The sequence below is a fragment of the Malus domestica genome, chromosome 14 (assembly GCF_042453785.1).
Source record: "Malus domestica chromosome 14, GDT2T_hap1".
In the NCBI taxonomy this organism is placed as follows: Eukaryota; Viridiplantae; Streptophyta; class Magnoliopsida; order Rosales; family Rosaceae; genus Malus; species Malus domestica.
The window spans coordinates 5,168,892-5,191,451 of NC_091674.1; the positions used below are offsets into that span (position 1 = coordinate 5,168,892).

The window sequence follows — 22,560 nt, forward strand, 5'->3', positions numbered from 1 at the left end:
TGAGGAAGAAAGTGTGTGTGTGTGATGTGATGCGCGGGACTACGCGTTAGTATATGTTTTTTTTTGTTTTGTTGTTATGTAAAACTTTTGTTCTTTTCATTAAAAATTGAATCATTTTTATTAAAGTTTAAGTCTTTTTTATTAAATAAAATTAGTAGTTGTTTTTTGGTTAATTAAAAGTTTTGAGAAACCCTTTTTATTAAAGTTTCAAAAAAAAAAAAAAAGAGGGAAAAAGCAAGTAAAAAAAAAAACCTTAAATAAGCATGTGATGTGTCTAACAACGTAAGTAAAGCCACGCAAGTTGAGATTTGACTTGGTTTTCTATAAGCATTGTTGTTAATTAATTAAACCATCATTAAAATAACCAAATCGGTGGATGGGTTTGAGTTCTGAAAATCTACTGGCAATTTAATTAATTTGCTTAAGAAAGGTACAAAAAGTTGAGGATGAGATACGTTGAGAAAATGTTGTCTGGTTGACTCTATCACAGTAACAGAGAAGAATGTGGTTTATAGATTTCGATGCAAGGTTCGAACTCTTTTGATTTTTTTAATCCAACAAAATTATCGTTTGATAAATAAAAAAATTAAAAAGAAAATGAAAAAGAAGGGGTATCCAACCTGGGAGGCAGATTCTTTGTCCTCCTGTTTGGGTGCTCTTCTCATTCTCTTATATTTGTGCAGTTACGGATAAGTCACGTCAATATTTTATATTCTTATTGTTTTTTATTTTATTATTTCGATAAAAAAATTAATATAAAAAATTAATATTAATTAATCATGACCACATAAAATAAGAAAAGAAAGACATCCAAATAGGAGGGCAGGCAATCTGCCTCTATCCGCCCTGCTAATGAGGATAAGTTTGTCGACTACGTGTGGAAAGTAGGGCAAAGGGTTCGTGTCCCGGATAACCATATTGTCGGGGTTTGCAGCGAAAAAGTTAAGAAAAAGTTGTAGAACATATCCAACTTGGAAGGATGGATATATGGAGGGTTGTGCTGTCACGGATTCATTTTTACTCTCACAAGTCACAAACCTCCTTCAATTTATTGCCTTCTGGTGGAACAAATTGGAGAATGATGAAACTTAATAAGATTTCGTAGGAGTTAAAAAAGAACGTGTGAATAGCACTATATTATATAAATAAAGACTTAATACATAGCATCCATTTCTTTTAATTATGTGAGCAAGTTACATAAAACAAATTTATAACATTCTGATCAAATAATATAATGTTATGTGTCTAAAAATTTAGTCATGTTTTATTGTGACTGTGCGTCACGAGGACGGGTAAATGAATGCGTTTGACTTGATATGATTGACGAAGAATAAATGATGTTATTGAGTGTTCAGATATTAATACTTTTGATATCAAATTTACAATGTATAGCCGTACACTTTTTGATAACATGGTAACTCGAACAACAGTTGTGTTAATTCATATTTTCTTCTTCGAGTTTGAATTACTTTCTAGTATGTATGCACTTACGTCGAAAATCAATTTTATTTTATTTTTAACTTGCTATATATGTGGAAAAGAAAAAGAATATCTACTAGTGCAGGTACACTATATACACTTTAAATTTGAATCTTATTGTTATTAGTATAGCGATATATGAAATAAGAGTGGTGAATTTGCACTAATCAAACAAAATAGACTAGCAATAATAATTTATAATTGAATTTATTATCTACGATAAGAACGCTTATGTATAAATATAATATATAATATTAAGTGCCTAATTCAAACTCTCTTTAAAAATGTATAAAATTAGTTTAAACTAGAATATTGGTGACATATTTTCATCAAATTTATTTTGTACTTTCTGTAATTTTCAATAGAAGTGAATGACGATTCAAACACAACCATGAAATTCGGGACATTAAAGAATATTTAGAAAAGCATTTAGAGAATCAATCTAAGAACTTGTTTGGATGTGTTTTTAAAATGACTGAAAACGCTTTTGATGAAAATATTTTTAGAAACAATCCTTAGCAAAAATGTTAGTAAATCCTGCAAAAGCACTCAAAGTGCTCCCTAGAAGAAATACAAAACTGATGCTTCTTGTAAAAAGTACTTTTGTGCTTCTTCCAAGAAGCACTTTAAGTGCTTTTGGAACCCAAAAACATTTATTTTAAAAGCGCTTTCAATCATTTTAAAAGCACATCCAAACGAATTTTAATTCTATCTCTGTTCATTTAAAGAAAAGAAGGATTCTCAAAGAATCAATCTCTCATCCATCGAAACTGTGTGAAAGCCCCCTATTGAATTGTACTAAGTACAAACTGTGTGTGTGATTGGTTTTCAAATGAAGGTCAGTAATCTGTCAACTCTGAACATTCTAAAGGAAGAGGATCTTTTCCGGATCTACTTTGTGAGGATTATAGGTGTGGAGCAAAAAATAATCACAAGGCGACACGTGGATTTTTTGGTGAAGATGACAAATTTACCCTCAAGGCATACCGGATCTCCTACACGCGAGCAGTGAAGAATCATCCACCAACCAAATCAGGAGTACCCAAAATAGGTAACAAGTTCAAATTTGTCTCATCCATTCTCATTCCATAACCTCCAAAAACCTACCAAAACATTTCTTTTATTATGATAATTAGCTAATTAATATATTATATTTATATCTAATTAATATATTAATTGCTAATTAAGTCACCAAATAACACCCCTAAACACACTTAAAGGCCGGCCACACCCCATTCCATATATATATGACCTTATTTCTTCTAAAAAGCTAAGTTCCACACTCTTGCAAAACTCCAAAAAACTCTCCAAATACTTTTCTCTCTAAATTCTAACTTTGGCATCGGAGGTTTTTTGGCTAAAGCCCCCCATTCATTATGGGTGTGTGAGGCTCTTGGCTTGACCTGAATGTGTTAATTGTTTTGTAGGTGCAATTTTGTCCAAGAAGAAGAAGGCGAAAATTTGCATCCACAAATTTGTGTTTTCATCGAGAGTTGAAATCCATACTCGTATAAGACTCTCGCATAAAAAGTTTTTTCTCTATTTTCTAGTCCATTTGAATATTTTTCATACGTTCTTATTATTAGAATTTTTTATTTGCAATGGTTCTTTGATAAAACGTATAAGAAAAATATAATGGTTAGAAATTTAGAAAATTCCATAAGTGAAAATTCCAATACTCAAGAAATAGGATCGCGGAGATCCATGAGGCAAAATGTGATTGTAAGCAGAGTGGCACTACCACTACAAGGTTCCACCATGGCCCAAGCCATGCCATCCAAGCTTGCACGGGCCCAAGCCCAAGCTTCGCATTCGCATGCACCACGCATTGAGCAGCCTGCTCCCGCAGCCCTGCTTGTTCCCGTGACCCAGCCTGCTCCCGTAATCCAGCCTGCTCTTACAGCCCAACCTGCTCCCGTAATCCAGTCGCCCTGCCTGCTCCCGCAACCCTGCCTCTCATGGTTTGCCTGCTCCTGCAACTCTGCCTCTCATGGTTTCCCAAGCAGCTCAAATTGGCCTGAGAATATCTCAACTATCCGGTGCAACCATCAAGCCGAGGACATTTTCACCATATTTTTCTGCGGATTTGACATTTCCCAATTCAAATCTTGCACCCAGAGTCTACCACACTTCCACTGCTCAAGGAGGCACATTCCTTCCAAGCTCTTCCAATCAAAATGGTGAACAATACTTGTCTCGACAAGTCATAGAGTTGACGAGTGCCCTTGCACAACAGACAACCTTGGTGAATCAACTCTTGCAACGCACTGAGATTCAACGTGCCCCGGACGAGGTGTCCCGAAGTAGGACAAGGGCAGACGAATCTCTCCACCAACGTCCCAGCAAACAGCCCCTTAACCGGCCACATTCCAAGCTTTCTGGCAGTTTACGCTCCCGCCTGGATCCTTAGGATAGCGTATACTCTCGTCTTAGGGCGCTGAGAAGTGTGCATTCCCATTCAAGCCCACGGACGAGCATACGTTCACGGTTAAGGTCACACTCCGATTATCAACATGGACAACCTTCTAGGCGAAATGTTCATTCACAACTAGGCTCGCAAGGAGCATTATCCACCTCACATCAGAGTAGGTAGCACGGCAGATGGAGAGAAGCAAGCACTCAATTCGACTCAAGTTCAACCGGCAGCCTGTGAATGGCCCATTTACCTGCCAGGTACATGCCAAATGTGTCGCAGCCGCGACATGGACGAGTCAAGCATAGGGAAGAGTGGCCTAGACCCATAGGTCATGATTGGAGGCAGCCAAAAGTTGAGGCAAATTCAAGAAAAAGTTGAGAGACTCATAACCGAACGATTGCATAATTTCCAACATAATGAGGCTGCTAACGATGCGATTCGACGAGACATGATTAATATAAGCATGTCACCATTCATGAATGAGATCGAGCGGACAGATCTACCTCACGGGTTCTCTATGCCTCACTTCATTCCGTACAAGGGAGACAAAGATCCAGATCGATATCTCAAGCACTATCGCAGTACCATGATCCTCTACAGGAACAACAATGCACTTATGTGCAAAATTTTTACCACAACTCTACAAGGCGATCCGGAGTCGATCCGAAGTTTTAGCGAACTTTCCTTTATTTTCACTAAGGAGTATTCGTCTAACCGCTCAATCAAAAGGACATCTGACCATCTCTTCACCTTAGTAAAAGACCCTTGGGAGACAATTCGCGATTATGTCAAGAGATTCAAAGTGGAGAAAGCCAAGATTGTTGGTTGCAACGAAGACATAGCAACGATAGCATTCAGAAATGGACTTCCCACCGAACATCCTATTCGAAAAACTGATCATGGGAGAAGAACTGACCTTAGCAGCTTCGTATGCTTTAGCAGAAAAACATGCATTATGGGACGAAGCCAAGCAATCTAACAAAAATGAGTCGAAAAAGAAGCACATGGAACGTTCCCCAACCAGAGAAGACTCAGCACCTGAAACATTCACCAAATTCATAGTTCCAATCGGCCAAATTCTCCGCAAGCTCAAGAACTAACCTTGGTTCGAACTGCCACCACCCATGAAAGGCAATCTTACCAGGCTGGATCATACAAAGTATTGCGCATTTCATCAAGGACCAGGCCACGCTACCAACGGTTGCCTGAAGTGGAAGCAATATCTTAAGAAGTTGACAAATGAGGGCCGATGCGACGAGTATCTTGACAAGTCAACGAAACGGCCTACACAAGCAGGGGAAGTCTCCATCACCGCGTAAACCTCGTTTGGGTTTTTTCCAAATAAGTTTGAAGTCTCAAGCAGCTCGACGAACAAGGCTTTACAATTCGAAGATTATCTAGTTTGTTATGCAGTTTTAGCCTTCCAACACAGTTGATTTATTTCTTTAGTCTCAATGAAGATTCAAGAAGTTATTCATAAGCATGGCTTAACTGCTATCCACAACGACTGCTAAAAACCTATACGGGTTTGCTCTTAAAAGCGAAAGGATAAACTAATTGCTCTCCAATGTGAGAGGGTAAACCAATTCCCCGACACCTAAAAGGGTATGCTCTCCAGCGGGAGAGGATAAACTAATTGCTCTCTAGTGCGAGAGGGTAAACCAATTCCCCGACACCCAAAAGGGTCTGCTCTCCAGTGCGAGAGGATAAACTAATTGCTCTCCAGTGCAAGATGGTAAACCAATTACCCGACACCTATATGGGTTTGCTCTCCAGTACGAGAGGATAAACTAATTGCTCTCCAGTGCGAGAGGGTAAACCAATTCCCCGACACCCATATGGGTTTGCTCTCCAGCGCGAGAGAGTAAACTAATTGCTCTCTAGTGCGGGAGGGTAAACTAATTGCTATCAAGTCCGAGAGGGTAAACTAATTGCTCTCTAGTGCGAGAGGGTAAACTAATTCCCCGACACCCATCTGGGTAAGCTCTCCAGTGCGAGAATGCCACATAGCTTAAAAGATCGAATGCTTGAAGATCAACTGAGCATCAAATGGTAAGGGGCAGCAAATGGTAAGGGGCAGCAGCCACTTTTGCACTTAACAGTTCACTCATCCGACACTTTATCTTCAGCAGCTCCGATCTTGACAGCTTTCTCCTTGACTGCTCTATCTACGACAGCTGAGAAATCAAACTCAAGCAGTTTCCTCATTTTGGCAAGTAGCCCAAACATAGCAGCTTAAACTGTTGCCCATGCCACGCCACTTCCTCGGCCCATGCCGAGCTAATCCTTGGCTTCAATCAAGCCGAGCCACACCACCTCTTTGGCCCATGACAAGCCGATTCCTGGCCCTTGCCAGCCGATGCGGCGTACCACCCCGATGGCTGCTCGATGGCAGCACCTCCCAAGAAGAAGACAATAAAAAATTAAATTTTTCTTACGTCGGTGCGGCATGGAGAAGACGAAGAAATCAACGAAAGACGGTCATTTGCACGGGCAAGATGTAGAAAATTGCTAAAGAAAAGGGAACAAATATCCTCTAAACTCTCTCTCTCTCTCTCTTGTAGGGTAGAATAAATCGCTCTCCAAAGTTGATTTAATAACCCATTTAAGGTGGACTTAAATAGGCATTGAGAGAAATTTATTTCTCTTTCCTAGAATGACCTAGTTTCCTATTAAAAAGGGAATCTACATCAAAATAGGAAGCAATCATGCGTTTCCTAAAGCAAGAAGATCTCTACACCTGCTGTCCTTTCCTACGAGTAGCCTAGCACATGTGAGGGCATTTGTGGAGCCAAAAATAATCATAAGGCGACACATGGATTTTTGGGTGAAGATGACAAATTTACCCTCAAGGCATACCGAGTCTTCTACATGCGAGCAATGGAGAATCATCCATCAACCAAATCAGGAGTACCCAAAATAGGTAACAAGTTAAAATTTGTCTCATCCATCCTCATTCCATAACCTCTAAAAACCTCCCAAAACATTTCTTTTATTATGATAATTAGCCAATTAATATATTTATACTTAGTTAATATATTAATTGCTAATTGAATCACCAAATAACACCCCTAAACACACTTAAAGGCCAGCCACACCCCATTCCCTATATATATGACCCTATTTCTTCTAAAAAGCTATGTTCCATACTCTTGCAAAACTCTCAAAAACTCTCCAAATACTTTTCTCTCTAAATTCTAACTTTGGCATCGGAGGTTCTTCGGCCAAAGCCTACCCCATTCATCGTGGGCGCATGAGGCTCTTGGCCTTGAGCCAAATGTGTTAATTGTTTTGTAGGTGCAATTTTGTCCAAGAAGAAGAAGGTGGAAATTTGCATCCACAATAGGGAGCCTCATATCTTAGTTGTTCATCATACATCGTGCCATCAGTTTTCGTCAGGTACTATTTTGTTTAATTTTAAATAATAAAATAAAATGATTTCTGACCGCACGATGCACGATGAATGACTAAGATGTGAGGGTCCTTAGGATCCCCACAATTTGGATAGGATGGGATCCAAATCCTATTCAAAGTTACAGCCATTACTGAGGTGTATGTCCAGCAAATGACACGTGATTAAGTTCTGACACATGGTGCCATATGGCCTCGCTGGATTGGATCATAAGTTCAATCGGTTATTGGAAATGGGACAGGGATCCTCTCCGGATCCTTTCTACCTAATCCTCCTCATCAAACAATCCGGCCCCTTAAAATTTGATCCAATGGCTAAAAACACGGGCCCACTTTAAAAGTTATAATAACTTTAGAACTTTAGCCGTTAGATCAAATTTCAAGGGTCTATATTGTTTGATGAAGAGGATTAGGTGGAAGGGATTTGGAGATGATCCTTTTCCTTGGAAGTGGGTTTGGATGATGACTGAGGGAGTAGAGACTGACTAAGAAGGATATATTTTTGACTACACAACATGTGTCCTAGTTTGGATAAGGAATTTGGATCCCATTCGGATCCAAATTGTGAAATCCTAGGAATTCTCACATTCTAGCCGTTTATCATACATCGTGCAGCCAGAAATTATTTAAATTTTTTTTATTTACGATTAAACACAAATAGTACCTAACGAAAATTGATCGCACGATGTACGATGAACGGTCATGATATGAGGATCTCTAAGATCCCCACAAAAGGGATCCGGAGTAGATTCTCATCCTTGGATAAGTAGTATGTACCCAATCTGGCAAAAAAATGGAATACCGACAAGATAATCAGATCTTTTAGCCGACAAAAAAAAAGCAATTTTGTAAAAAATTATGATTATTTTTTTTGTGATCGAATTACGATAAATTTTTTAATAAAACGAAAACATAAGTGAATTAAATAATTAGTTATTAATAAAAATAAAACTTACTGAGATAAAACTCAAATCCCAATATATAATATATAATTATTTTTATTGACGGAGCTAGAATTTCATCTATAAAAGGAAATAACGAATAGCTAAATCAGTCTGTGAAATAATTGAAGATGAGGAGATACATTGAGAAGTGGTTATGACTGGTTGTTTAAAACAAGGACATGACATCCTGCTAATAAGGAGGATAGGGGTTGACTACGTGTGGAAACCGGGGCAAGGGTTCGTGTCCAAGGTAACCGTATTCTCAGGTTTTGCAGCAAAAAAGGAAAGAAAAGGTACGTGGTAGGATGGGATGAATATACGGATGAATCTGAGGGATGGGGATTCTCTCCCTCCATTTTTGCCTTCCCTCCCTGCCCTTTCTGTCCAAACCAAGTAACGCACTGTGAATAGTCCTTACAAGTTATAATTTAGACGAGATTCAACATTTTAGACCACAAAACACTCGATTTCCATTCCGGTTGTCCCTCCTTCCTTTCACAGTTGTTTTTTTTTTCTCTCTCTCTCTTTAAAGATGATAAAATAAGATGAAATTTTGAACCTTCAAACATGAAGGGAGGGATGGGAGGAAGAAAAAGAGGAGAGCCTTGTCCAAATTTGAGACTTGGATTGGGAAAATTAATTCATTCAGTCAATCTTTTGATGATCTAGTGGTGAGCAAGTTATATAAAAAGGGATTTATAGCTTTATAATCCAATAGTACAATATTATGTGTTAAATTTCTTTACATATATTATTGTTTTGTTAAAACTGGACACCACGCTAGTGGATAAATGAAGGTGTTCGACTTAATAACATAGACGGAGAATGAATGAGTATGTTTTTAGTACTCTGTTATCAACTCTTGATATAAAATCTAAAATGTATAACTATATACTCTTTGACCATATTGTGACTCGAATAAAAGCTGTGTTAATTTATCTAGAAAATAAAAAATGAGGCGCCTATATCAAAACTCCGCTAATTAAAATCAACCATTTAAAAATCTTTTATTTCATGCCATTTAGTACTAGGATCTAGTAGTATTTCTATTCACTTGTAAGTGAGAGGTCTTAGGTTCGATTTTCGTCAAAGGCGAATTTGAACTACAATATTACTAGCATGTTTTGAGGTTTAGCCCACTTCCTCATCTCTTTAGTATAGATAATATCGTTTGATATAAAAAAAATGTTTCAATGAAAAAAATACTTAATAAACTACCGTACAATCGACAATTTATAGTGAAATCCAAACTTAAATATTAAGAGAACAAAAATTCCAATCTCAATTAAAAAAAAACCACATCAACTAATCGCAATCATAGGGAACAATGCAAGTAAAAAATCCTTAAATAAGCATGTGATGTGTCTAACAACATAAGTAAAGCCTCACAAGTTGAGATTTGACTTAGATTTATGTAAGCATTATCATTAATTAAATAAATCACCATTAAATTAACCAAATCGGTGGATGGCTTTGAGTTTGGGAAATCTACTGGCAGTTTAATTAACTTGCTTACAAAAGGTATAACAATAGAGGATGAGATAGAGAAGAGGTTATGACTGGTTTTAAAACAGGGACATCCTGCTAATAAGGATAACGGTTAGTCTACGGCTTCATTTGGTGGGTTGGATTAGATACGTTGTGATCAATTAAAATGTATTAAGTTTAGTTTATTGTTTATTTTGTTAAAATATGAGGTGAGCAAGACTGAACATGACGGGTTCAAGCCCCTACTTGCTCATATTTTTTAATTACAATTCCTTTTCAGCTATGCTTTCATATTGGGCATGTGTGGAGTAACCATTCTGGCACTTTTTAGCGACACTATTTTTTTCTTGTTTATATGTAGATAATTTTTTTCGTTATAAAAGATAACTTTTGCTAATAAATATATAATTCGGAATATAATAAAAAATTAAAATCCTAAAAAAGTTTGAAGATATAATCTTTAATCTTTAATTTTTAAGTCACTATTTATAGGTCATCTAATTTTCATTTCATTTGAAAACCATTTAGTCTTTCATATATCAAAAAGAAAATTATAGTGCAGCTTTCGTCACACCCCTAAAGTACCCCTCCCACCTATGATCACAATTAGATTAATTTGGTTTAATTGTTTAAAAACACGAATCTTGAAATTTTAACTAATCTCATGACAATCATACGAGAAGGAGAGTGAACGATTCAATAAATCGGTATACATAGGAACTGGTAATTCCGTTTGTCTTGAAAGGAGCCTTGTTCAGCGGATGAAAATCCTAGAGATTCATACTTTTTATCCGTTTATCGTACATCATGCGATCAAAATTTATTAGTTATTGTTTGTGTTTAATTTTATATAAAAAAATTCAAAATAATTTACAGTGAGCACATAAAATGTAAGAATCTCTAGAATTCTCACAAAGAGGAGTCGAATAAGATCCAAATCCTTGTTCGGCAGGTGCGCAGCAAGTATTCTATGAATGAAAAACATAAGTTAGTAAGCCCCCCACCCATTGTATTCCACAAAGTAGAAACTCCCTGTCATTCGTTTTCAAATGAAGGTCGGTAATCCGTCAGTTGTGAATATTCTAAAAACATATAAGTTGCAGCCATTGCTGAGGTGGATGTGCCGGCAATTCACACGTAATTGAGTTTTGACACATGGTGCCACATGGTCTCGCTGGATTGGACCGTAAGATCAATCGCTTATTGCAACATGGTGCCACATGGTCTGCCGAGAATAATATATTTCACGCATACACACGTGGTTAGCGGTTGGAACTCATTTTCCTTGTGCCCAAAAGGGACAACTAATGGCACCACGATTATCCACTTTTTTTCGAACGCTGAGAGATTATGAGTAATTTTACCTGTTCGTAATCATAATCAAGCAAACTCATTAGTTTAGAGTATCGAACCCGAAATATCGCACAGTCAAACAAATTCACCAATTAATTATTAAATAGAAAGAAAATCGAAAGAAATGACACTCGCAGTATAGTGTATAAGTATAACTGCTTTTAGCGATGGAGCTACAATTTCACATTAAGGATGAGATAAAGCAACAAGAAAAGCCCATGGAAATGTTAAAGCTTTCGGCAAGCATCAAGTTTCACACGTTGTTTTTGCCGGCCCAACGAAAAAACGCACATGTTTTCATGTCGTTTTCACATTTATTTATTTTATATTACGCACATTGGTTTAGAGTTCAGTCATTTTAATGGCCAACAACGACACTCATTGTTTAAAAGAGAGTTTTAACGAAAAGTCCACGATATTATTTATTTTAACGAAAAATCACATTTTTATATTAAAATGTCAAACTTGGTACTATTTATTTTACCCTTTATTTTGTCCTTATCATTAAAACTCAAAATTTTCAAACTATTTTCATTAGTTTTTGTTTGTTTATAATTGTAAATTTCAAAATCTTTTTCCCATGACAATTGACAAATGATGGTACTTATACTTAACTTTGGCAGATGATTATCATAATTAGGATATAGAAAGGGAAGGAAGTTACGCTTCCATTATATAAATAATTAGCAATAGAAAAAATAGTTTAATTTACTTGTAAGCATAAGTAAGGTTCTTCCTTTTATTAAAGTGGGACACGTGAATTTTCAAGCCTAACTTGCGAACAATACAAACGAAGTGACTAATGAACATGTGTGGTCGTTGGACTTCATAACCTACCTTGATTTCAAGAAGGAGTTGAGGTTCTACCATAAAACCAATTAATAATATGAAGAACAACTCAACTTACCATATGGGAATTATACAAAGTCTCCTCTAATCGGAAGATCAAAGTTGAACCGAAAAGTGTAAACACTATTATGACTAGCTGACCTAACACTTGTATGCTAACATGAAAAGAAATCTAATCAATAAACACATAAATACACTCTTAAAACTAGAAGACATTTGAATCCCAAGGTTTTCACCTCATGTTTGGTTTTGTGCTTTGACCAGCCACATAAGCTCTCGTGATAAAACCTTAAGTTATACTAGATGTTCATGGCATACGATGCAATTTGAATTGAAATGATGAATTTGGCCATTTCATGTGATAGTTACGTGAGTTTGTTTAACAGAAGATTGACGGAAGTTTGTGTTTAAACCTCAATTGCTAACAAACCTTATCACAAGAATTTAATTTATAATTTTTTCACCACAAGAGCAACATTGAAAATAACGTGTCACCGCACGGACCACCAAAAAAATTTGGCCCAAGCTAAATATGTGTGTATCTTTGTTGGTTTTCAGTGCTTTCAATGTGTCCAATTTAGAGCCATTATCTTCTCCCATTTCTCATTTCTTTATTGCTCAACATTGGTTTAGGTATTCTGATGGGCAACGCCCTTTGATATTTTCCAATTGTCACATTGGGTTTTTCATTGTTTATACATTATTTTCCATTGTTTTTCTCATGTTAACAAAGTATGATACATGATTATCCTGATATGGGCTGATTTGGTATTGCTGTGCTTTGAAAAAAAGCTGTTGTGAGAATAAGCGGCTATGAAATAAATCAACAGAGTGTTTGGAAAACTTTTTTGTAAAAGTGCTTTTGGAAGAAAAAAAACAGTCTGATAGTGAGTCTTTTCATTAAAGGAGCATTGTAGCTCCGTGTGCTTTGAAAAAAGCCAATTTTCCAAAGCTGCAAATAGTAGCTTCAGCTTTTTTCTTTGATTTCAACTTATTCTCACAGCAGCTTCCAAAATAAGCCCTTTTTTTTTAGTTTACCAAACACCTAAAACCCTCACATCTTTTTTTCATGGGTGCTTTTTTTTTAAGCACCTCACTCCCAAACCACCCCTAAGATATGAAAAACATTTTAATCACTAAACAAACAAGTCCACATGCTTAAGATTAAATTTTGAGCTCGTTATTCGTTAACAACATTCGTCTTGTGAAATCGCGGTCCAATTCGATTCCCCGATCCTTCAATAAATAAATAAATGGTCAGTATTAGAACTCTTATAATGTGATTTTTCAAAACTGGACTCATTTTGTAACTTGTTCAAATAATAGAAATGTATAGGACACGTAAAGGCGAAGTTATCCTTTACTCGTCGACACTTAATCTCTATATTGTCAATCTTCAGTCATTATGCCATCATTATTTCGTTAATATTTCGTCAATCATCTTTTCACTTCCAAAAAACTTGAAAATTGTTCTATTTCATCAACATTTAAGCCGCATATGGCCAGCCCAGCAATCCTTTAGCTTGAAATCTTTTACACGATTCTATTTAGTCCACTATTGGAGATGGATTTTTTTGTAAAAAAAAATAAAAAGATATAATAAGCCCCTTGGCTCTCGATTGAAGATGGCCAAAGAGTTTCAATGGTAAGATAATCACAAATGTTGGATACAAGAATCTCAAATCATATTATTTTTTGTGCTTTGTTCATCTACAAATATATAAATTGTAATAGTAAAAACTAGAGTAACAACAATTAACAACTCTATCGTTTTCGGTTTCCAATGCTTTCGAAGTGTCCAAATTTAGAGCCCTTTTGCTAAACAAATGAACTAGCTAGTCTTAGAGTCTAGAGGTCAGGACCTTCCTAAGCTCCCTTCTTAGGATCTTCCCAGCTGCAGACTTTGGAATCGAATCTGTGAAAACCACCTTCCTCACCTTCTTGTATGGAGCAACTTGTGCAGCCACAAAATCCATCACGTTATCCTCCAAAATTCGACTTCCGTGCTTCCTCACCACAAATGCCACTGGTATCTCTCCACTTTCCTCATCCACCACACCTGCCACTGCAACATCAAGTATCTCAGGATGGTTGATCAGCACGCCTTCTAAATCCGCCGGTGCAATCTGAAACCCCTTGTATTTGATCGCGTCTTTAAGCCGGTCTTGTAGGTATAAGTATCCGTCTTCGTCAAAGTACACAATGTCCCCTGTGTGCAGCCAACCCTCTTCATCAATTGTCGACATTGTTGCGTCGGCATTGTTCAAGTATCCATTCATGATCCCTGGCCCGCGCAGCCACAGCTCACCGCTGCTTGTGGGAGGCAGAGGGGATCCTGTTTTCCAATCCACCACTTTGGCCTGCATGTTTGGAGCTAAAAGCCCGATTGAAGAGGGTTTTTTAAGGCTTTCGGTGTTGAAACCGCGAGTTCCTACTGCCGTGGTCTCAGTCATTCCATAACCCTGAATCAAATCGACATGAGGAAGAGTCCGAACAAAGTCCTCTATCGATTTCGCGCTCAAAGGGGCTGCTCCGGATGAAACCTGCTTCAAACTCTTGAGGCTTTGTTTGGCCAAACCATCCTTAGCTTTTGCTGTCAATGCTGTTAAAATCGGCGGAACAACCGGAAAGTGTGTAACTTTGTACTTCTCAATTGCTTTCACCACCTCACTGACATCAAATTTCTTCATCACAACAATTCTTGATCCTAAAGAAAACAACCCCATCACGAAGAGCAACAACCCATAAATATGAAACAACGGCAGAACATCCAAGTACACATCGCTCAAACTCGAACCCTCGTACTGTGAAGCCTCAAACCGCACGAAAAGCTCCACTGCAGCTATGAAATTCCTGTGTGTGATCACAACACCTTTGCTCGCACCAGTAGTCCCGGAAGAGTACATTATCGCCGCGGTGTCTTGCTGCCTAATCACTGGTCTTGGAGCCAAACCAACATTACCATTAACAAGCTTATAAAAAACCGAAAAAGCCTCATTCTTCGAATCCAAAACTGCATTTTCCGGAACCAAAACTGCAGGAACACCCAATGCTTGTAGTTTACCAACATATTCAAGTCCAGTAAAGGCATGACACGCTTTCGAATCGCCAACCTGTTTCTTGATTTCCTCCACACTGCTGAGAGGATTCATCGTCGTGACAATTGCACCAGCGTACAAAACTCCCAAGAAAACAATGGGATAATAAATGGAATTCGGCAAAAGGAACAGAACAACGTCACCTTGTGAAATCCCCATTTGCCGGAGGCCGGAGGCAAATGATTTGACAAAAGAGTAGAGCTGGGAGTAAGAAAGTGAGGACCCAGATGAGGAATCAATGAGGGCAGGTGAAACCCCGGTATGCTGGTGTGAGAAGATGAAGGTGACAACATCCAGAAAATGGTTTGTGGGGAGGGTAATTTCTGGGTGTTTACTGCAATAAATTCCGGTTTCTGGTGAAAACCACCATGGGTACTTGTGATCCGGAGTGCCATCCTGAGTGCTCTGTTTCTGTGAGATATGGTTGTTGAACTTCTTGGTTAAGGTAGTCATGGCCATTGTAGAGAGAGAGAGAGAGAGAGAAGTTGGTGCAATTGGCGGGCACTTAGCATGGGAGTTGTGTTGGTCATTTCCTCAAGCAGTTGGTGGCCACAATTTTTCTTGGTCAAGCGCGACTAAGAAGAGATCAGAGATTCGTTAGTGCTTTGCTATTTTCCCTCCTCAGAATCTTGCTATGGTTAGTATACTTCATCTTCTTCTTTCAGTAATTGAAAGTGACTCATACTAGCCAAGTCACTTATATCTTAATGGGTGGAGAGTATTCGCTCGTACACCTGAGATTCTATGTTAAATTCTCTTTTGTAGTGTAAATTATCCTATTGTTTGTAAAAATAAAATAAAATAATAATTGATGTTGGTGTCTTATTTTTTTAATTTTTTTTTATTTTGTAATTAAAATTGAAATTGTGTGATCCCTTGGTTGAAAATGAAGGTTGTAATCAAGGCTTAAATGGCGTACCAAAATTAGTAGTCTCTAACGCATCAAAATACTAATACTTACCAAAATTAGGGTATTAATGTAACAAATTAGTGATACGTTATGTTAATTACATATGTGCATTCATGTCATATATCATGTACATATGTGCATTTATATCATATGTCACTTAATACTACGGTCTAATGATATTCCTCTTCATTTGTGAGTAAGAGGTCATAGGTTCGATTCTTGTCAAAGATAAATTTGAACTGCATTATTGTTAGCCCATTATGAGGTCTACACTAAAGGGGAGCGGGTGGGCATAGCCTCATAATGGGCTGACAATAATATAGTTCAAATTCACTTTTGGTAAGAATTGAACATAAGGCCTCTCACTCACAAGTGAAGAGGAATACTACTAGACTGTAATACTAAATGACAAAAATATATCCTATTAAAGGTTGTATTCCTAAAATTTTAATTATAGTTTTTATTTAATGTTACTTAAATAAACTTTTTTTATTAAAAGTTTAAATAAAAAATAGTCTTTACATATCATAATAGTTGTTGGTTGTTAATATATGTTGACATAAACTTCCATCTAGTGTTAACAAAAATCAACATATTCTTATTAAGTGCTCAACGAAATAGTTCATTAAGATTTTTTTTGGTCGAATTATTGACTTTATTATTTTAAAATTCTGACTCCTCCCTGTCGACACATGGACTTGTGATCTTTTGTGGGGTTTTAGTTTTGGCAGCTTTTCTATGGGTCATTAAATATTTATGGAACATAAAAGTCCTTGCGAGAGACTTTTCCAACCAGGAGGATCTTTTTCCAATAACCCAACCCACCATGTAGCTGCGGGGAGATTTTTTTAGTGTGATCGGTATACGGGATGGTATATCATGTGTTATAGAGTATATGTGCTAAAAAGTTAATAAGTTCAAAAATAAAATTTTCTACTATTCTTATTAAAACATGTGGTATACTATTTGTGTTTTCGTCACAATTAAAAATTTCTCGTAGTTGTAGAATGGGACAATAATAACTGCTGCTCCTTAAACGCCCTTTTCCTCAAATGATATGGATTGTTTGCTCTCTCTAGCTCATAACCTTCCCATATTCTCTTATTTTTATTGTCACGATTAAGTCACGTTAACATTTTATATTCCAATTGCTTTTTGCCTTATTATTTTTATAAAAAAATCAATATAAAATATTGATGTGGCTTAATCGTAACTACATAGAAGGGTCTGAGAAAAGTATGAGATGGAGAAGGCAGAGAATTCAAGTCCTTCGTCAAAAGCCACAAGTACTTGATGAATCCTTTACCTTTTTCCAAAAGGTCAAAATCCGGATTTCAGTGTTTGGATCCTTTCTTTCAATAGTGAGGAGAAATAATTTAATGGAAATTTAACGAAAAAATCAATTAAAATTATTAACAGATTACTCTATAACATTATATTTGAATGAGGGAAATAAATTTAGAATTTGTGTAAAAATCAGAATTTATAAATTGATATGCACCAATTCCCTTGTTTGGATTAATAACCATAGAAATTTAGAATTTCCGCATGAAAAAAAACTTAGAATTTGGGACCTCCAATTCCAAAGTTTAAATTCTATGTAAATATGTATCATTTCTCAATTTCTATGATTGAGATTTTAAAATTAACAAATTCCGTATTCAATTCTATTGTTCTTTTAGGTTAACCAAACAAGAAAATTCACAAATTCTAGAAAATAAAATCATGTCATTTTAATTTCCATCATTTTGAAATTCCTTAGTAATCTTAAATTTCTTCATCCAAACATAATGTAAGTGATTTGTATCTTAATTGATTAAGAGCATTCGCTCAAGCACCAAACGTCCAATGCTCAAATACCTTTCCGGAGTGTAAATTCTCGTTTCATTTGCTAAAAAATAAAATAATAATTGAAGTTGGTGTATTTCTTTTTTGGTAATTAAAATTGAAATTGTGTGTTAATTGGTTGTAAGGAAGGTTGTAATCAAGGTTTAAATGACGTACCAAAATTCGTAACCTCTAACGTATCAAAATACAAACCTATATCAAAGTAAGGGTTGTATATGTAACAATTATGTACCAAATCATTGGTACGTTTAATACATATGAGCATTCAAATATCATGAAATCACATTATGGTTAATAGGATGTCAATTGTACTTTTAAGTTTTTATAAATTAAAATTATTAAAATTATAAACAAAAACTAGGCTCTGTACATATGTTGTTAATATATGTTGATATAAGCATATATTTAATGTTGGAGTAGCCGAAATTGAAGGAAAGATGAGAGAAAATCGGTTACGGTGGTTTGTACATGTGCAAAGAAGGCCTACTGACGCTCCGATTAGAAGATGCGACTATGGGACAGAGGTTCAGGGCCAAAGGGGTAGAGGAAGACCTAGGAAAACTTTGGAAGAGACTTTAAGAAAAGACTTAGAGTACTTGGATCTAACGGAGGACATGACACTGGACAGAACACAATGGCGTTCTAAGATTCATATAGCCGATCCCACTCAGTGACTTGGATTTTTCAAGTCTCCAACCGAGAAGTTTTCCTCACTCGGGAAATTAAGGGAACACTACCTCAACCTATATGCTCCACTCACAAAGCTTCAACAAAAGAAAATTCAAAGAACTTAGCGAAGAAGGCTTTGGTGTATTTAACACAATACGTTGAAATGAAGGAAAGCTTATTTATTGATATCCCCGATCAGCTACAAATATGTACATATACATGAGTCAAAATAAACACACAAGACGGAGCCTTCACAAAGGTTGCTTAGGAGAAGTCTCAGCAGTCGGTAGAGCCCCAGAAAGAGAAGGCACCGGAGGGGGATCATTTGGAGCCTCAGTACTGGACAAAACCCTAGAAGGAGGAGGCATCAGAGGTTGATCATTCGGAGCTTCATTACGCGGTACAGCCCCAGAAGACGAAGGCAATAAATGCCTTTGGAACAAACCCACAAATCTCTGATGATCAAGTAAAACCTGACCATCAGTTTCCTTCATCTGGTCAAGCTTCCTCTTCATGTTTGTAGCATAGTCATGTGCGAGCCGGTGCAACTGTTTATTCTCATGCTTGAGCCCTCTAATCTCCTGTTTGAGACTCATCACTTCAGCCGCCAAGGATTCAACTTGGCGGGTTCGAGCAAATAGGCGTTGGGCCATATTAGACACAGAACCTGCACACTGAACACTGAGAGCCAGCGAATCCTTAACAGCTAACTCATCAGACCGTTTGGAAAGTAGTCTGTTATCTTTGGGAGTGAGAAGGTTCCTGGCCACCACCGCAGCGGTCATATCATTCTTCATCACGGAATCCCCAACGGTAAGAGGACCAGTAGGGGAGACGAAGGATGGGCGCCATATGTTGTCTGGAGAAGGCGGGGCTGCCTCTTCAACAAGGTTCAAGTCAAAACGACGGTCGGAGGGGCCAGACATTTTCAAAGGTGTTGAAGAGAGAAGAGGTCGGACAAATCAAGATCTTAGAAGTGCAAGAATGAAGCTTCTACTGGTGGAGATTCAAGTGTGCTTTGGAACTTAATGTCAGCCTCTATAAAAATCTGCACTCGACGGAGCTTCAGAAATCGAAGAGGCGCCTGCTCAGAAATCGAAGAGGCGTTTGCTTTCTCAAAAGCTGGGCTGCTTAGAGATCACGAGGGTTGATCTCAGAAATCGAAGAGGCATTTGCTTTCTCAAAAGTTGGGCTGCTCAAAGACCACGAAGGCCGATCTCAGAAATCGAAGAGGCGCTCGCTTTCTCAAAAGCTGGGCTCCCTAGAGACCACGAGGGCCGATCTCAGAAATCGAAGAGGCACCTACTTTTCCAGCCTTGTCAGCACCCGTCACACGCACACTCAGCTTTGCAGAAATTATGGGCATTCTGTCGAAGACTTCTGGGGAAGTAGAAAACACATGAATCTTACTGTTCAATCACCCACTTCCCACACGCAACAATAGCTCATGGGTACCACAGATAACTTTGCCAAAGTTCTCTGCCAAAGTTGAGCACGTGAAGCTTGCAGCTCCCACTACATCGCTCTGACCAAGAAGGGTAAAAGAATAGCAAAGAAACAGCACTAACAAAGTTTAGACCCATAAATTTTGAAGGTCTAGCTACCATATTATTACCCACAAGGGTAAAGGAACAGTACCACTGCTGGATAATTGGAAAGTCCCTGTGTGTCAACCTCTGTGCTTCGTGGCAAGGTAGACTAGCAAACATGCCCAACCTTTACTCACATTCGAGAAAACACTCCCAATAAGATTGCTTGCTCCAAAATCGAAGAGGCACCGTCCTCCGAATCTCGAGAGCCAGACTCCCAACATGACTACTTTCTTAAAAATCGAAGAGAGGGTAAAGGAACAGTACCATTGCTGGATAATTGGAAAGTCTCTGTGTGTCAACCTTTGTGCTTCGTGGCAAGGTAGACTAGCAAACATGCCCAACCTTTACTCACATTCGAGAAAACACTCCCAACAAGATTGCTTGCTCCAAAATCGAAGAGGCACCGCCCTTCGAATCTCGAGAGCCAGACTCCCAACGTGATTACTTTCTCAAAAATCGAAGAGACACTGCTCCCCGAATCTTCGAGAGCCAGACCCCCAGCATGATTGCTTTCTCAAAAATCGATGAGGCATCGTTCTCCGAATCAATCGAAGAGGCGCTCGCTTTCTCAAAAGCTGGGCTGCTCAGAGACCACGAGGGCCGATCTCAGAAATCGAAGAGGCACCTACTTTTCTAGCCTTGTCAGCACCTGTCACACGCACACTCAGCTTTGCAGAAATTATGGGCATTCTGTCGAAGACTTCTGGTGAAGTAGAAAGCACATGAATCTTACTGTTCAATCACCCACTTCCCACACGCAACAATAGCTCATGGGTACCACAGATAACTGTGCCAAAGTTCTCTACCAAAGTTGAGCACGTGAAGCTTGCAGCTCCCACTACATCGCTCTGACCAAGAAAGGTAAAAGAATAGCAAAGAAACAGCACTAACAAAGTTTAGACACATAAATGTTGAAGGTCTAGCTACCATATTATTACCCACAAGGGTAAAGGAACAGTACCACTGCTGGATAATTGGAAAGTCCTTGTGTGTCAACCTCTGTGCTTCGTGGCAAGGTAGACTAGCAAACATGCCCAACCTTTACTCACTTTCGAGAAAACACTCCCAACAAGATTGCTTGCTCCAAAATCGAAGAGGCACCGTCCTCCGAATCTCGAGAGCCAGACTCCCAACATGACTACTTTCTCAAAAGCGAAGAGAGGGTAAAGGAACAGTACCATTGCAACTGGCAGCTCCCACTACCGTGCTATGACCAAGCAGGGTAAAGGAATAGCATTACTACTTGTTGTTAGGGAGACTCCTATATATGTCGACCTCCATCCCCAACGGACAGGCAGACCTGCAAAAATGCTCAACCCTTCATCATATCTGAGAGGGCACTCCCAACGAAGCCTTTCGAAATATTCAGCTTTCTTTCCCCCCGATAATACCTCTGCAAACAAGCTATACTAGAGCAAGAATATCTCATATCATCAGGGTTAAAAGCAAGAGTATCTCATATCATGCTTTTTCCCTGTCTTTTCCTTTGGCCTTGTTTTTACCTGCAAGACAAGGAGAAAGAGAGCAATCAGTCAGCACTTGGAATCAAGCTTCCAGCCAGGAACTGACTGCCTGGAACCCCTTACCTGATTACTTACCTGGCATTGCTCTCGAGTACTCATCTTCAACATCTTATGTTTCCAGGGAAGATTCTGCATCTGCTTGAGGAACAGATAGGGCAAGTGCGAAGGATACAAGGAAGCATGTGGAGACAAGCGTAACAGCACACGTGCCGATACACCCATTACTCTGTCAAAAGCAAAAGTATCCCATATCAGTAGGGTGGAACGTACTCTAGATTTGATGGACTTGTTTTGACCCTCAAATTCTTCAGTCGGCCTTATACTCTGGAGGAAACCAGAAAACCCTCCAGCTCAGTTCAAGAATAAGCCTGTGGAAAGTTACTTCTTCAAAAGCAAAAGTATCTCATATCATCTCTTCTCATTTTTCTTCTCTTTATCCTTCATGCTGCTGCAAGATGGGGAGAAGGTGAACAATCAGTCGGAGCTCTGATTGCTTACCTTGTCTGTCACCTCTTTCAGCAGACCCCCTAGCTCGGCGACTTGGGGGACTCCTACTACATGGTTTGTATCGCGCTTGACCAAGCCTGAGACTACAAGTAAGCTTCAAGTGAAATTGATACATTACCTTGTGCATCTCCACCAGTTAAAGATACCACCCCTGGATGGAGGAAGAGTACTTTCAGAGAAGATGCCACATCTACCTATGAGACAGATAAGGCAAGTCAAGACGACACCACACTCCGATACTTAGAAGTTTCGTGATTACGAGATCATTCTCCCACAATATTTCCTAATGTCATTTGTACAAAATCATTCACTTGTACTCACTAAAGGAGAGCTTGAACCTATGTACTTGTGTAAACCCTTCACAATTAATGAGAACTCTTCTATTCTGTGGACGTAGCCAATCTGGGTGAACCACGTACATCTTGTGTTTGCTTTCCTATCTCTATCCATTTATATACTTATCCACACTAATG

General features: G+C 38.2%; 1 protein-coding gene across 1 annotated transcript; it reads right to left on the minus strand.

Moving 5' to 3' along the window:
- Positions 1-13,608: 13,608 nt before the first annotated feature.
- On the minus strand, positions 13,609-15,793 carry LOC103444452 (4-coumarate--CoA ligase-like 6). Its single transcript, XM_008383381.4, has one exon. The coding sequence runs from the start codon at positions 15,495-15,497 to the stop codon at positions 13,782-13,784; it is 1,716 nt and encodes a 571-aa protein (XP_008381603.1). The 5' UTR covers positions 15,498-15,793; the 3' UTR covers positions 13,609-13,781.
- Between the last annotated feature and the right edge of the window lie 6,767 nt (positions 15,794-22,560).